Below are 14,168 nucleotides of genomic sequence, written 5' to 3'. Positions count from 1 at the left end.
TCTTACTTCCACACTTTAATTGTACTCTCTTCTTCACCTCATTAAGTTTTAATTCACAACTTTAATCTGACCACTTTGCTTCAGTCCCCCAGCACACCTGCACCTCTGCTCTCTGCACCGCTACTGGCCCCGCTCCCCACTGCTGCTTCTCCAAGTCCGCCGCATTTACAAAATAAAAAGAATGACACGTCGTCATCTCAAATGGTGGATGTGCACCCGGGGACAGCACACACAGGCATGATGGGGGAAAAGGCGATCCTTAGGTAGGTAACTGCAACAGGTATGTGCAGAGACGTTCAGGGTGGACACAAGTTAGGTCAGACTCAGAGAGGAAGATTGATCGCGAGCCGAGAAGTGTTATTGTACCTGAGAGGGCGGGACAACATAACCACGCCCAATTTAACCCCAGCGTCAGGGAAGTTAACAAAGAAAGAATGGCAATAACTAGTTTGGATGAAACCTAATTTCTAAAACTTTTAAGATGCTGACTAGTGTGTACATAAGACCCTAAATTACACAGTAAGAAGGATTTTGTGGATTTGGGTTTACAGGAGCTTTAAGAATTTTTCCAACAGTATGTATAAAAAGTGATGGAGGCTTTTGCAAGATTGATCAAATGTCCCATTGCATAGCTCAGTGTCCCGCCCTCTGTCTCTGAGCCCTGCAGTGGACAGTGAATTGGTCGCAGGTGAATAAATCAAACCGGGTCCACGTTTACATAAATACATCATAATTTATTTGACGTTCATGGACAGTCAACACCACAACCTCACCTCGTCTCACATGACATCTTCATTTTCAGCAGAATGTGTCAGCAGCAGAACAAACAGATGAGAAGATAGCGGCCAGAGTAAACCAGTCTGTGTAAACGTCTATGACAAACTCAGCCTGGTGATGGCAAACGACACCATCTAAAGGAATATTAAACACTACACAGACTGAAATCAATATAAACAAAAAAGAACAGCAATCAGTTCGGTCCTCGTCTCACCCTGAGCTCTTCTAACAGCCGCTCTGACATCGGTTTTAATCAGAGTATAACCTGGAAGTGTCCATCACACACACCTGCTTCACAGTCCTCTGCTTCCTGTTGGACGGCTCTGTCGTACCGAGCGTTAAGGCCACCGTGTTCGTGTGACTTCTCTGAACCTGGCTCCAGGTGCGTGATGTGTGTATATGTGTGTGTTTGCACACACAGTTCCAGGTACCTAAGCTCAGAAAGGGGGGCGGTTGGTTAAAGGGGTGCTCAGTGGAAAGTCTCTTGAGGGTTCTATCTCTCCCCTCACTTCCACGCATCACGTCGCCGCGTCTTTAGCTCCAGACCAGCGCTTTGGAATGAGACGAGTTCAGCTGCACGTGTTCATATTTCTCTCCGTTTCCCTACAAACAAAGACAAACACGTTCATTTTGCATTAGTTTAAAAGACATTTACCTCAGTGAGATTTTAAAAGGTAAACTATGCCATGACTCTCACCTTGGATGCTATGGCTTTGAGTTTTCCCAGCAGAGAAGGTTTTGTGTACACAACATCATCCTCCATGTCTCCCTCGTTCTCTCCCTCCATCACGGCGCAGCTGTCAGCTCCTGGCATCTCACACTCCTTATTGGCAGACATCACCAGACGGGAGTACTTGTATTCCAACCTAGCAAAGAGAGAAGTGATAGAATCAACACTACAGGAAAAAGAGGAATAATGTTGTCCATATGAATATTGACAGAAACAGTTTGCAGGAGGTATGGGATCAGACGAGAGGGGGTTTGGAAGAGAGGAGGAGATGAAGTTGGAATTTAAGGAAGCTGGTGAGCTGTGGAAGGAAAGGGGGAGAAAAGGAAAAGACAATAGTGCAGAAAAAAAAGAATACAGCAACAAGGTAAATGAGCAGGAAGAGAAAAGGGGGGGGGAAATAAGAGGTTACAAATCTCACCTTTTGTTCTTCTTCCAGAAGTAGCAGGTGAGGGAGACGAGCAGCACCGCAGTGAAGGCTACCGTCCCTGCACCGAGCCGGACCCAGAACTCCATCCCCTCACAAGGCAACGTTTTCTTTTCAGGTAAGGTAACGCCTCCCATACACAGCTTCGGCTCCGTCCACACGTACAGCAAGTCCTTTAACAAGAAGGCGTTAAATAAGAAGTGAAACAAACACTCTTTAAGTGCTGTCTTTCAGCTTTAAGGGTGTTTGCATCAATATTGTGTGATTGGATGTTGGAATTACAAAGTATTAGGCTATAATTTCTCTTCTCTGCACAGGATGCTCATTGTTTCAATCCAAATCTGATGTGATTGACTCAAGAATCACAATAAATCTGTGCTCCAGTACACAAGTAATCCCAGTACTTATGGCACAACTCTGTGTCCACACGCACCTGCTGTCCTCCCTTGCAGGCTCCCTCTATCTGATGGTAGTCTCTCTCCGTGCACGTGGGACACGCTCCCGAGCTCTCCCACAAGAAGTGAAAGGTGCAGCCGTCACAGGTTCCTGCAGGGCACTGACTGTTACAACACAAACACAGGCTGTCAGTTCATCCCACATTACAGCACAGATAAATGTTTAGTTTTATACAGGCGACTAGATAAACAGTGACAGAGGTGTTGTACCTGGGAACTGAGAGATCTCCTTTAGTGTTCTTCTCTGGGTTACAGCGAAGTGTCACCACGGCGCTCCGGCCGGACTCGCAAGACGAGGTCGCCTCCAAGGACCTTAACGACAAAAATAACGCAGAACAAAAGACAAACATTACAGCAATACGTCTTAAAGAAGAAGAAACAAATATCTGGAACAATGGAGGTACCTGTAGAAGAAGTTGACATCAGGAACTTTCTTGGACGTCTGTGGGTAGAGCTCCGGTCTGGACCTTATTCCATCCAGTTTGTTTTCCACAGTCGCTCCTGTTATTATTATACAAAGAAAGACTTAATTCGTGTTTTTTCTGTCATCTCAAAAATGAATTAAGCTTTTAAAACTCCCTCTCTTGACAAATAATCTTGTCGTGTCGTCTTTTAAAGCAGTGACAGCAGTATTAAACATTCTAAAATGCAGCTCTCCAAACTCTGCATCTTACGCTCACTAACCGAGGAATGTGTCAGCCAGGTTAATGGACTGCGACGCCAGCGCCGTGTGGAAGCCTCGTCCACTAGCTGGGATTATTGTCGACTGACAGATGAAGGTCTTGACGGCGTTGGCTCCTTCGCCTTTCTCTCTCTGGGAGTCGGCGATTGAGAGGTCCGTTACGTTGTCAGTGCACACTGCCAGCTGGCCCTGGAATGAAGAAGAAGAGCAATAAGCAGAGGTATTACATTTATAAACACTATCTTGTATTTTCTGTGTGTGTGTTCTTGTCTTCACACCTGTCCTCCACACAGGCTGATGTTGAAATTATGAAAGTATTTGGTTCCTTTGGAGGTAAAGCTCGGACCGTTCATCAGCGATCCCACAGACCCGAGGAGGCTGAAGTCGTAAGTCAGAGTGACGTTTCCGTCTGTGTGTGTGAAGTGACAGTTGCTGTAACATAACCTGTGGTCCTGCAAAAAAACAACAACACATTAATACAGGTATATATTTTAAAGTTTCCCAAAAATAACCAAGCCTGATTGAATCAAACCTTGTCGCTCTTGCTGGCCGGTCCACAGGGTTTGCAGGCGTCTGGGCCCGGCGTGGCGTGAGACACGAGGTACGTGTTGCTCGGACACTCTGTGCACTGGCTGGTTTGTGCGTCAATGTAATGTCCAGGTGGGCACGGCACGCACGCAGAGCTGGAGGGCTGGGTGCTGAGGGCGCAGGCCCGGCAGCCGGAAGACACCCCGTCCACAGCGTTACTCACTGTGATGGAGTAGAGGCGCGCCACGTCGTTGACGTTCCTGCGTATCTGAGAGCACGGCAGAGAAACAAGAAGAGAGTGATATTTGATTGAGCATTGATTCAGAGTGTGCTGATTATAGCTGTAGGGGAGTTTATACGGGTTTATATAAAAGCAAACCAACTTCTTCAGGGGCTTTTGAACAAATGCTTTGACATGCCCTTATTCAAAGGAGTAAGTTAATGATTCATTGAAGTTGTAGGCTCCTGTACTAAATGCCCTTCCCCAGAAGGTCCATGCAAGGTACTTAGTGAGCATACGGACAAAGAAGTCTGTTTAACTTGTGGTTTGGTTTCAACTCTAGCACCACCTCAGAAACTATCTTTAATACATGACAGAAGGGAGTGTTTGGTGTACCAAGTGTGGAGAGGATTTACAAGATTTCCGGCGGTCCCAGTTGTGGTTTGAACTTTTTTTAAGAGCCGTCTGGTTTCTCAACATAAGACAATGAATATGAAGGTTCAAACTCAAGACAAAAGGAGAGGCTTCCTGATCCAATTAAAGAAAGAGGACAAATCTTGGGTCTGTGGCCGGACCTCTACAGCTCAGCACGGACGTTCATTATGGATATGCAACAACATAAACATCTTCTGGTTTAATAAGTTAGTATTTTCTTCCTTCTGCTGAGCATGGTAAATTTGTTAATATTATTACTCATACATTAAGATAATGTGAGATTTTCATTGTCACTGTAATTATACATCTTACAGTTTAACTCCTCTGTGTGTGTGATCATGACCAAGCATTTTTTCAGTCACAAGCTCTCCAAGTTTAAAAGCTTGTGTTTATTCCTCTTAGTCTCGATAATGTTCATACACTGATATGGAGGGGTATGAAACATCCCCGATCCTTAGCACGAACTATGGATTCAAAACATGATTAATCCCAGTATGTTCAGTGTTTTGTGTTTTGCAGTTTTACATGTGAACTTTAGGCTGCGGCATTTTTTGACAGGATTTAATTGAAACACTAAAACTGAGAATACAAAAAAAAAAAATCACACAGACTAATAATTTAAAAATAAATATAAATGAAAGAAGTGAACTCATACTCACATCTGAGGGTTGGTTTGTCCTCTGGAAAGCCCATGTGTAAGAAACCGAGGCGTTCTTTGTCATGACGTGCGTGTACGACTGCCTGGTTTTTGTTCTCTCCCATGACTCAACAACCGTCGTGCTCTTCCTGTTTACATCCTAAAAAAAAACACAGCCACTTTATTCGCTTTGTCTTTATAAATGTGTAAGTAGCAGCCAACATCTGTCAGCAGATATTCTCACCATCATGAAGTAAAGCTCGCAGTCAGCTGTGCACAAAGTTTCAAATTCAAACGTGATGCGGCCAAACTCTGCCCCAGACTGGCTGGACACAGACGTGGGGAGCCTGAGAGCCGATACATACAAAGGAGAGGGAAATTAGTCACCACAAATAACAAACACATAGCTTAGTGGCGAAAGTGAAAAACACAACATGACTGTACTTACTTGAAGCCAGGAACGTGGATGTTGAGAATGAGGTAATCATTATCTGAACTTCCCGCTCCACTCTGGATGTGATCGCCTGCCACCTCCCAGCCTGAAGGACAAAACAAGTCCATATTATTCTACTATTCTAATAAACATTATGGTGACATTGACTGGATCAACTCCGTCAATCTACATTAAAGAACAGTTCTACATTTTGGGAAAAGTTCATCTTTTCTATTCTTGCTGAGAGTTACATGAGAAGATTGACACCACATTCACGTGCCTACTGCATATACATCAGCCGGCAGCCGGTTAGCATAGCTATGCACAAAGACTGGGAACAAGAGGAAGCCTGTACAAGAGCAAAAGTGTTGTTGTCAACATGAGTTTGCCAGATAACCAGGAAGATAAAGTGCCCAGCGCGTTCATAAGTGACAGTTTTCTAGCTAGCTAGACTCTAGCTAGATTCCAGTTTCCTGTTGTATCCAGCCTTTGTGTTTAGCTAATTTAACAATCTCTTGGCTTGTAAGACATTCAGGAAGTTAAAGTGCCCAGCGTGTTCATAAGCGACCTTTGGAGCTGCTGGTAGGACAGTTTTCTAGCTAGCTAGCAAGCAAGCTAGACGAGCTAGACTCTAGCTAGCTAGCTAGCTATCTTACTGTTGTATCCAGCCGTTGTGCTTAGCTAATTTAACAATCTCTTGGCATCAGCATCATATTTAAGTACTGAATGAGAGTACTGAAAGTGGTATTGATGATTAACTAACTTGCTATAAAAATAATACATTATAAATGTACTTCCCACAATCTTGAAACATTCCATTAATAGTGGCCTACAGGAAGAGAAAGGCAAAGATAACCCACCGTTCATACTGTCACACTTGGAGTTGCCCACGTTGAAACAGGAGGTCTTCATGTTTGCAGGAAGAATATTCCACCATTTATACTCGTAACCCAGGGTGGGCTCAGTGCCTGCAGGACACTGCGTACACGCTGCGGGATGAACACAGTGAAAAACACAATTAGGAAACCAAGCAGATGAAAAACAAAAGTAGAAGAAAAATGGCGGACAGAAACAGAATATAAATGTCTGTACGTTTTATCCCATTAGAATAGGTCCCAGGTGGGCATGGTGAGCAGGTGGCTGTGTCATTGTTATAGAAACCAGGGTTACAGGGGGGGCAGGGCTCTCGCTCTCCGCTCGGGGGCAGAGACTCAGCTCCAGTCACGCCCTCCAGACAGATCTTAGGTTCAATCCACTTATACATGATCTGCGTCTGAAATAACACACAGCAGTGATGAAGAGGAGAGAAACTGTGATTACAGAACGGGATGTGTCTGTGTAATTAAGCTAAAAGTGGCCTCTTTTCTCTCACCTTGCCGTCATGGTCACATGCTGTGTGGATCTGGAAATAGTCCCTCTTGGAACAGGGAGGTTTGTCTTTACACACAGCGGATCCCTCAGCTGGGGGAAGAAAAGTAAAGATAGGACAAAACGTGAGTTCGAAAAAACAAATAAATATATGATTTAAAGGAGCAACTCTACCCAGAATTCCCAAAACACTGTAGTAGTTGAATAAATAATAACTTAAAAAGTGCATAAAGACATCAAGCTGAATCATTTAAACACACAAATCGAGTATGGAGTTGAAATACAATACTGTAACAAAACTGTTACAGTGAATCAGATGACAAATAAAGGAGGAACAGAGGGAATAATTTGCTCTTATTGAAGACTGCTTTAGTAGGAAACTCGGCCAAAACACAGCAGTGGAGCAAAGGGGTCATACAATATGCATAAAGAGGTGTACTGAATTAAATATGTAGTATGTTCTGAATACAGAAGCCGTGTCACAGTCACTACTCAGCGACTTACTAAACAGGAAGTGCATGAAGTGGAATTTAAACTTCGAGATGTGGAGATCAATTTTCAAGTGAATCCCTGCAGCAAAATACACTAAAGTGAAATAGGGAAGTAGTGTATTAGGAAGCAAGTTTGTCAAATATAAGTGATGTAAGAGCTTTATGGAAAATACAAGAGAACACTCCATACATCATCTCCCTCGCGATCACACCGGCCCCCTGCACTGAGCTAACAAGCACACTTCTAACTCTAAAGTCTGACTAATGTGGCTGAAAATAGGGCAAGCTCTCTTCCTATCTTTCGACTGCGTATATGCTTTAGGAATATCTGTTTATACATCTTTTTCCTGTTCATCAGCGTGGGCTCCTACCTGCATACTGAGTGGAGGTGTTACAGGGGGTGCAGGAGCTGGCACCGTGGCCGGAGAAGGTGTTCCAAGGACAGGGGTCACACGTGGAGGAGCCTGGGACGTGGCTGAACGTCCCCGGCTTACACGGGAAACACTCTGATGTGTAGGCCACTCCTGACAGACAAAAAAAATCAAAAGGAAAATAAATATTGAATTGATTTGTCACTGATTACACTGAGAAGGACGAACAAGAGAGGCACGTTTGTTTACTGACCTTCTATCTGAACATTTTTCAGCAAGACAGGCTTCACCACTTTGGTCCCCACCAGGACTCCACCTGTCCTCCAGTACAGGATGTTGGTGCCAGATTTCAGGTTCACCTGGAACACACATCAACATCACTGTTTCATGTATTATCAGGGAAGCAGCTGTATTATAAACAGGGCAGGTTCAGTTATAAATAAGGGTTTGCTTTATGTAGATATATTATCCGAAAATGACTAAGAGAAAAGCTGCACACAGCCATTTTAATTCAAATGGAAATAAAACATTTAATCAACCCAAGAAAAATAACTATTTCATGCTCCAAAGACGACCCACACATTGTTTCAACACTCCTCCCTACATTAAAACTAATTGCCAATTTTACACACAATGCTGGAGCTGGAAATATACACAGACACTCATTTTACTGTGACTGGAAAAATACTGGAGACAATAACAAGAGATGTGAGCGCACAGCCCGTCTCTGTATACCAACGGGCTTCCTGCTCGTATCCACCCATTTCTCACTGCTCAGCCGGAGTTCAACACATTCATTAAGAGGATCAAAGTCAGCTGCCAAAAGAGCCGTCTTATAGCTATTGTGGGCATGAAGCACTTACCGTATGTGTTGCCCATTCACCATGATTGGTGAGCTTGAGCCACTTTGCATCAGAGGACTGATCCATCTCCTGACACTGGTCGTTCTGGATCTAAACAAGCACATATTTTCACTTTAAAAGAGATGCAGACATTATTCATCTTGACCAACAGTTATCACAGAAAGCATTTCCTACAAAGTCCATTTGACGCTGCTAGTATTGTAGCTACAACTCAGATGGCTGGTGATAACTTAACAAGGGTAGTTTTAAATCTAATCTAAATCTTAAAATATAATGTAGGAAAGGAGCACATTAGTATCAATAAAAAATAGACACATTCTCAAAACTAGGCTACTCAGCTACTCCTTGCAATATTTATTAATTTACCAGGAAACTAGATTTGGGGTGTTTCTGCAGGTTTGGGAACTTTGGGAACTGGAAAGTTAAAGTAGTACAATTTTGGCACTACTCTGGTGTTGAGGTCAATAAGCAAAACACCTCTAAATACCTTTTGTTGAAACATGCTAGTGCAAAAGCAAAAACCTATCCTTAATGAAAGGTCTATTTTTTTCAATTAGGGCTCAGAAATGTACTTAATCTACCTCCATATGTTGACTGGTTGAAATGTTACCTTTAAAATCAGTATTATAGTAGCCCTAAAAAATGTAAAACTAAAAATACAGAAGTGAGGCTCATACACACTGGAAATCTTTCTGGATGCCAGTCATGAAACCACTGATCTAATCCAACTTAAGGTTTTATCTTGAAAACACATATTGAATTTGTGGCTCCTTCGAGAGATAATGTGTTTGAACACAACAAGTTACACGTAGTGTGGCATTTTTGTGTGTGGCACCATCAGGGTGGGAAGAGAAAATTTGTGAGTTGAGTGAGTGCCCCTTATTTTTGAAGAAGACCCTGCCACCTGGGTTAACAAAAGAAGATGATATATACTACCACTACACTGATTATCTCTGACAGGGGTTTTAGGTTTGAGCCGGCTAACTCAAAGAAAGCCTGCGTATGTTGAACTTGCTGCGAAGTAAACTCCTCCACAGTCCTCCCGAGGCTTTACAGAGCATTTTACTTGCGGTTTATACACAAACACACTGCCTGCACTCACTCAGAATCCACTTAAACATATAGATCGATATAATTTCCCAGAAGTAAAGAGATAAAAGAAAAATGATGAAAACAAACTCACAAAGAACTCAAAGAGCAGGTTGTTGTCTGGATACTGGTACTCAAAGCTGACTGAGCCCTGTTTCTTCAGGTGGACAGCGTAGATGAGGGAGACCGTGCACTCGTCCCTGTTGGACTCCAGGTAGTTTCCTTGAGGCACCCAGGAAGAACTACGAGAAAAATATATGTACGTAAATTCATTTTGCACCAACAATGCGAGTGTCAATTATTAATGCATACTATTTCCAAACCTGTTGCAGGAGAGCCTGTCATCTCCGTGGGGACTGACTTCCAGGGAGGTTGCCAGGCTACTGAATCCAGCCGGCATGGAATCCCACTGGTCGAAGCGCACGCCGCTGCCGAGGGAGTAGCTTCCTGCTGCACACTGAGTGCACTCCTGAGCCGACATCTCCAGGAACTCCCCGGCTTTGCATGAGAAGGCTGGAGGACACAGAGGGAAGAAACAAACACAGAGATATGCAAAAATAAGATAAAGGATTTTACATTCTGCTGAAAAACTGTACAAAGAATATCGAAATCACAGCCTGAAGGTGAGGGAGAAATGATTGTGCAAATCACTGCTGCAGTCAGTATAATGCAGCCTCAGTGATGAGGGAACTTAATCCATACATCCTGTTACACACTGTGTCTTTCTCTGTGCTCTTTATCGACCGAGCCATCGCGTCTTCTGCACCCGGAAGTGTTCGGACAGCGTCAGCTTTTCCTCATACCTGACCTGGTCAAATGCTAATGTTGTGCCTCTTAACGCTTGAAAGCAAACACTGCATACAGAAAAACGTGTGTGGGTATTCAGTTTGTGAAGTAGACTCTATCGGAGGGTGAGCAGTATGTCTTAATGCAGGAAACAGGAATTACTTAAAGATATGATGTGATTTAAGAACAGTTTGTTGGCAATGTAACAAGGAACTTTTAACCTGATTAAGTGCAAATCATGGTGCAGTAAATTTAATGATCTTATCTTTGTACGAGTTTGTCATGTGCTGTGGGGTAAAAAAAAAAGTATGTTGTTCTTCCAGAGAAATTCGAAGGACTCTGAAGAGGAAGAAGGAAACAAAAAATGTCTAAAAAACAAAAGATGTTCGCAGAGGAATGCAACATGATCTGCTAACGGCTACGAACAATGTGGACGGAAATGAGGAAAGCGTCCTTTTAATGGAGCTTATACAATGCAAAACACTGAGGTAAGAACACAAGCTCACACTCAGATTTCACTCCTGATTACCCTAAAGGTAGGACAGGTTGTTTTTTAGGTGTCATTTTTTGTTAGATTTGTTAAAATTCTGAGATCAAAACCTAAATTCACTTCAGCCATTAGTGAAGTCGTGTTGCAGCTCAGAGCGAACCTGTTCTCAGGAGGTTAGATAATGAACATGTATGGTCACCTTATACGCATTATACGGTTGTTTTTACACATTAAAAGTCTTCATGGCTCCATTGTGATAAGGAACTTGGCACCACCAGTGGTATGTATCTTGAGTACCTCCCTGGCAACAAAAAAATTAACAATACCTATGACTTTCAATCTCCTTGGCAGAGTGGTTTCCTTGGCAAAGCATTACCGCTGACTTGTACTGTAATCCATAGCTACATGGGCCTCTAGCTGAGTGTATCCCCCTTTTGTTCATAGCTTATAAACTCTATTAGGACTCTTTTTCTCACAGGCACAGATGTTGGAGTTGTCTGCATGAACTACACCTTATAGATAAAATAAGACAACATGGCCCTTTGGTGATATAGCTTATGGCAGCCGAGGACAATTATGTGACAGTGTTTTGCTCTGAGATTATTGGCCGGCGGATCTCCAAACAGGGTCATGCAGGTTGTTGTGCTGGAAATTCCAGGCTACAGATAAGACACATCAACTATCACTCTCTTGCACACACTTATACTTACTGCACTCAGTGCCGCGCACTGGCTCTGGTAGTCCAGTGCAGGCCCCGGGGCTCTGCGGGATGGCCACTCTCCAGCGAGATCCTGTGCTGTCACACTCTGTGTACTCGTAGTAGTAGTCCGTCTGCCAATAACACACACACATAAGAAATCAGTCCCCACAACTGTCTTGGACCCAAACAGGCAGGTCAGTAAACCTCACACCACAAGAGGCCTCCACCCTATCAGAGTGTGCGTCATGTCGTTCTGGTTGCAAATCAGAGCCGACTAAATGGATGCAGGGACTGCATTAGCAACAGAGGCTGAAATTAACTCCCTTTTCCAGCTGCTGAAAGCATGACCGCCTGTTACGCTGTTATCTCTCAAGCAGCAGCCACTCTTGTTTCCCCGGGATACACAACATACCATCTCCACGGCGATGGGAGCAGGGGGTGATGGGACGGTGACAGAGGCTTTTTGCTGGCACCTTTTTTTAGAACGACTGTTTGACCAGTTTATAACACGTCGTCATGTTTTAATCCATGGCCTGGATTGAGAGCCGTTAGCTTGATGTTTCTCGCCTCCTTAGAGCTTCTGCACATCTTTCTGTGTACAGAGAAGGTGGCCTCATTTCTGACAGTTTACATAATGTTGTTCCTTGAGCCAAAGCAGATTTTGACACCACGTTGCATGCAGGCTGTTGTGTGTGGAATGATTTACGCTGCTGTATGTGGGTCTGTGATAAAGCACAGTCACAGTGATTATAAACGACAAGTGAAAAGAGGCTGAGAGGAGAATAAATTAAACGTTTTAACATCATAGCTGCAGTGATTCAAACAAGAGGAATCTACTAAGAGAAGGAAAGTGTTTTGAACTCTGTTGCACTAAACCCTCATTATCTCTTGTGACTCTTACCAGAGCTGTGGCCAATCACTGATATGGCAGATTTCACACTATAATTAAGCTTAAGAGCTTCTACTTCTGGAGAGAGATGTTCTGATGCCGTTTTTTCCTTCCAGAAACAAATTCTGCGTATTGGCTGGTACAGGGTACCACTCCTATACGACTGAGATTTATAAAAGATAAACATAATAATGGTGGGAAACACTGATTGCTTTGACTAACATTCTCTGTTATTTGTTATCGTCATGTCAGCGCCAGAGTTTTTTTAAGAGGTAATGGTTGTAATATCTGATTGGTGCATTGCAACCTTGTCCATAACCAATACCACATTTAAGGCAGTATCATAGGCTGGTAACGGTATATTGTTATCGGAACAACTCTGTTCATTCATTTTAAACCCAGATAAACTGCCTTATATAAATGTTTACCTCACCTGAACTGTGTCATGCGTCATGTTACAACTGCAAATTTAAAAAGTTTTTATTGGGTTGTATGTCATAGGTGCATACAAAATAGTGTATCATTTTGAAGTGTGGGAGGGATATAATAAGGAATGCAATGCATGCATTGTAAGTCTGTTACTTGTGCAAGGCATCGGATCAGCTGTAATGTCCTCTATTGTCATCCCAGAAGAGTTTATTATAAAGTAAACAAGAGCTGTATATGCATTACCCTGGGCGCTACATTCATCTCTGTGCCAAGGTGAAAACAGAGATTGAGCCAATAATTGAGGAATGTTTCTCTTCTACTTAGAGACGGTCAGTGTTTGAGTCTGTTGCCAGCCGAGGTTGAGGAGGTGTTGAGCAGAGCCAGAGCAAAGGGAAGGAAAAGCCAGACCATGCAGGAAACTGATAACAGCCTGACCAGCACTGAGTAGTGAAGTTCAACACACACCAGACCTAATCAGAGATTCATGCTCCTCCATATTGTTTACACTAACTCTCAACAGACAGAACAAACTGCTGCAACTGATGATGAGGCTTTAATTTTGGACATCATACCTCAAATCGGCCGGAAATATGTCATCAAATTTTAATCGTATTTGTTTTGATAATTGGATTAACAACACTGTCAGTGCAGGATCCCAATCAGTGCGTTTTCCTAATTGGCATTGCATGCAGAAGGCTTTCACAATAAAAGCACAGAAAGAGGAATGGGGAGGAAATCTTATTGATCGGCTGTGGCTTCTCTCACCTCACTACACTGCCGCTGTCCTTTAGCCCCGTCAATCAGCCCGAGCGTAAAGAGGATGATGAGAGCGCAACTGGCGACGAACCGAGCCGAGGACCGCATTGTGGATCATCGAGGGAGAGAAAAAACACGACAACCTCGATCCAGGAGTGAAAATTGTCTCATAAACGTGCGTCAGATGAATGCTCGGTCAAACACAAATCGACACCTGCTCCGTTCGCCTCTCGTCGTCAGATTGTAACCCTTAACCACCTGCGATTATCCTCAGACTGTGCGCTCCAGTGCTAGCTCATCACAATCATGCTCGGCAGAATACAGGAGTACTTCCGGTTAAGGTTTTAAAAGTAAAACGTGCGACGCCTAGATGACGAGATGGTCGTCGTACCAGTGCGTTTTTTCACGATTGTTTTTCAAATAATTGTGGTTCGATTTTATTCATATGGACACCGGTACGCATATTGTAAAATAATACGTCTTTTTTCTTAAAATTGATCATGTGGCACTTTACTTTGAAGGCAAAGAGGTTACACATGTAGTATCTTTCTGGCGCTATGTGCTAACTTGACGCAGTTATGTGTGTGCCTTTAACCACCGGCTGTGACGCTCCTG

General features: G+C 43.3%; 1 protein-coding gene across 1 annotated transcript; it reads right to left on the bottom strand.

Annotated features, from left to right (window-relative positions):
* Positions 1 to 713: 713 nt before the first annotated feature.
* Positions 714 to 13,817, bottom strand: elapor2a (endosome-lysosome associated apoptosis and autophagy regulator family member 2a). The gene is made up of 22 exons (XM_069686770.1): positions 13,563 to 13,817; positions 11,490 to 11,610; positions 9,827 to 10,016; positions 9,598 to 9,745; positions 8,415 to 8,504; positions 7,805 to 7,910; positions 7,552 to 7,704; positions 6,694 to 6,782; positions 6,414 to 6,594; positions 6,182 to 6,310; positions 5,337 to 5,427; positions 5,133 to 5,235; positions 4,911 to 5,048; positions 3,601 to 3,864; positions 3,347 to 3,520; positions 3,071 to 3,257; positions 2,791 to 2,887; positions 2,597 to 2,698; positions 2,365 to 2,491; positions 1,926 to 2,104; positions 1,475 to 1,643; positions 714 to 1,380 (listed from the first exon to the last, which is right to left on the bottom strand). Exons 1-22 carry the CDS (start codon positions 13,659 to 13,661, stop codon positions 1,312 to 1,314), a joined length of 3,006 nt encoding a protein of 1,001 aa, XP_069542871.1. The 5' UTR covers positions 13,662 to 13,817; the 3' UTR covers positions 714 to 1,311.
* Positions 13,818 to 14,168: the final 351 nt, after the last annotated feature.

The sequence above is a fragment of the Semicossyphus pulcher genome, unplaced genomic scaffold, assembly GCF_022749685.1.
Source record: "Semicossyphus pulcher isolate SPU_LCO1_2020_fin unplaced genomic scaffold, fSemPul1.0.p SCAF_8, whole genome shotgun sequence".
Taxonomy (NCBI): domain Eukaryota; kingdom Metazoa; phylum Chordata; class Actinopteri; order Labriformes; family Labridae; genus Semicossyphus; species Semicossyphus pulcher.
This window is presented reverse-complemented; position numbering and strand designations above follow the sequence as displayed.

Bases quoted from the DNA above. Each gene is read 5' to 3' on its own strand.
- elapor2a (XM_069686770.1), bottom strand. From the start codon at position 13,661: ATGCGGTCCTCGGCTCGGTTCGTCGCCAGTTGCGCTCTCATCATCCTC. The intron at 5,236-5,336 runs GTAAGTACAGTC...ATCGGCTCTCAG, and splicing joins ATCCACGTTCCTGGCTTCAA to GCTCCCCACGTCTGTGTCCA. The intron at 3,521-3,600 runs GTTTGATTCAAT...GTTTTTTTGCAG, and splicing joins CGGCCAGCAAGAGCGACAAG to GACCACAGGTTATGTTACAG.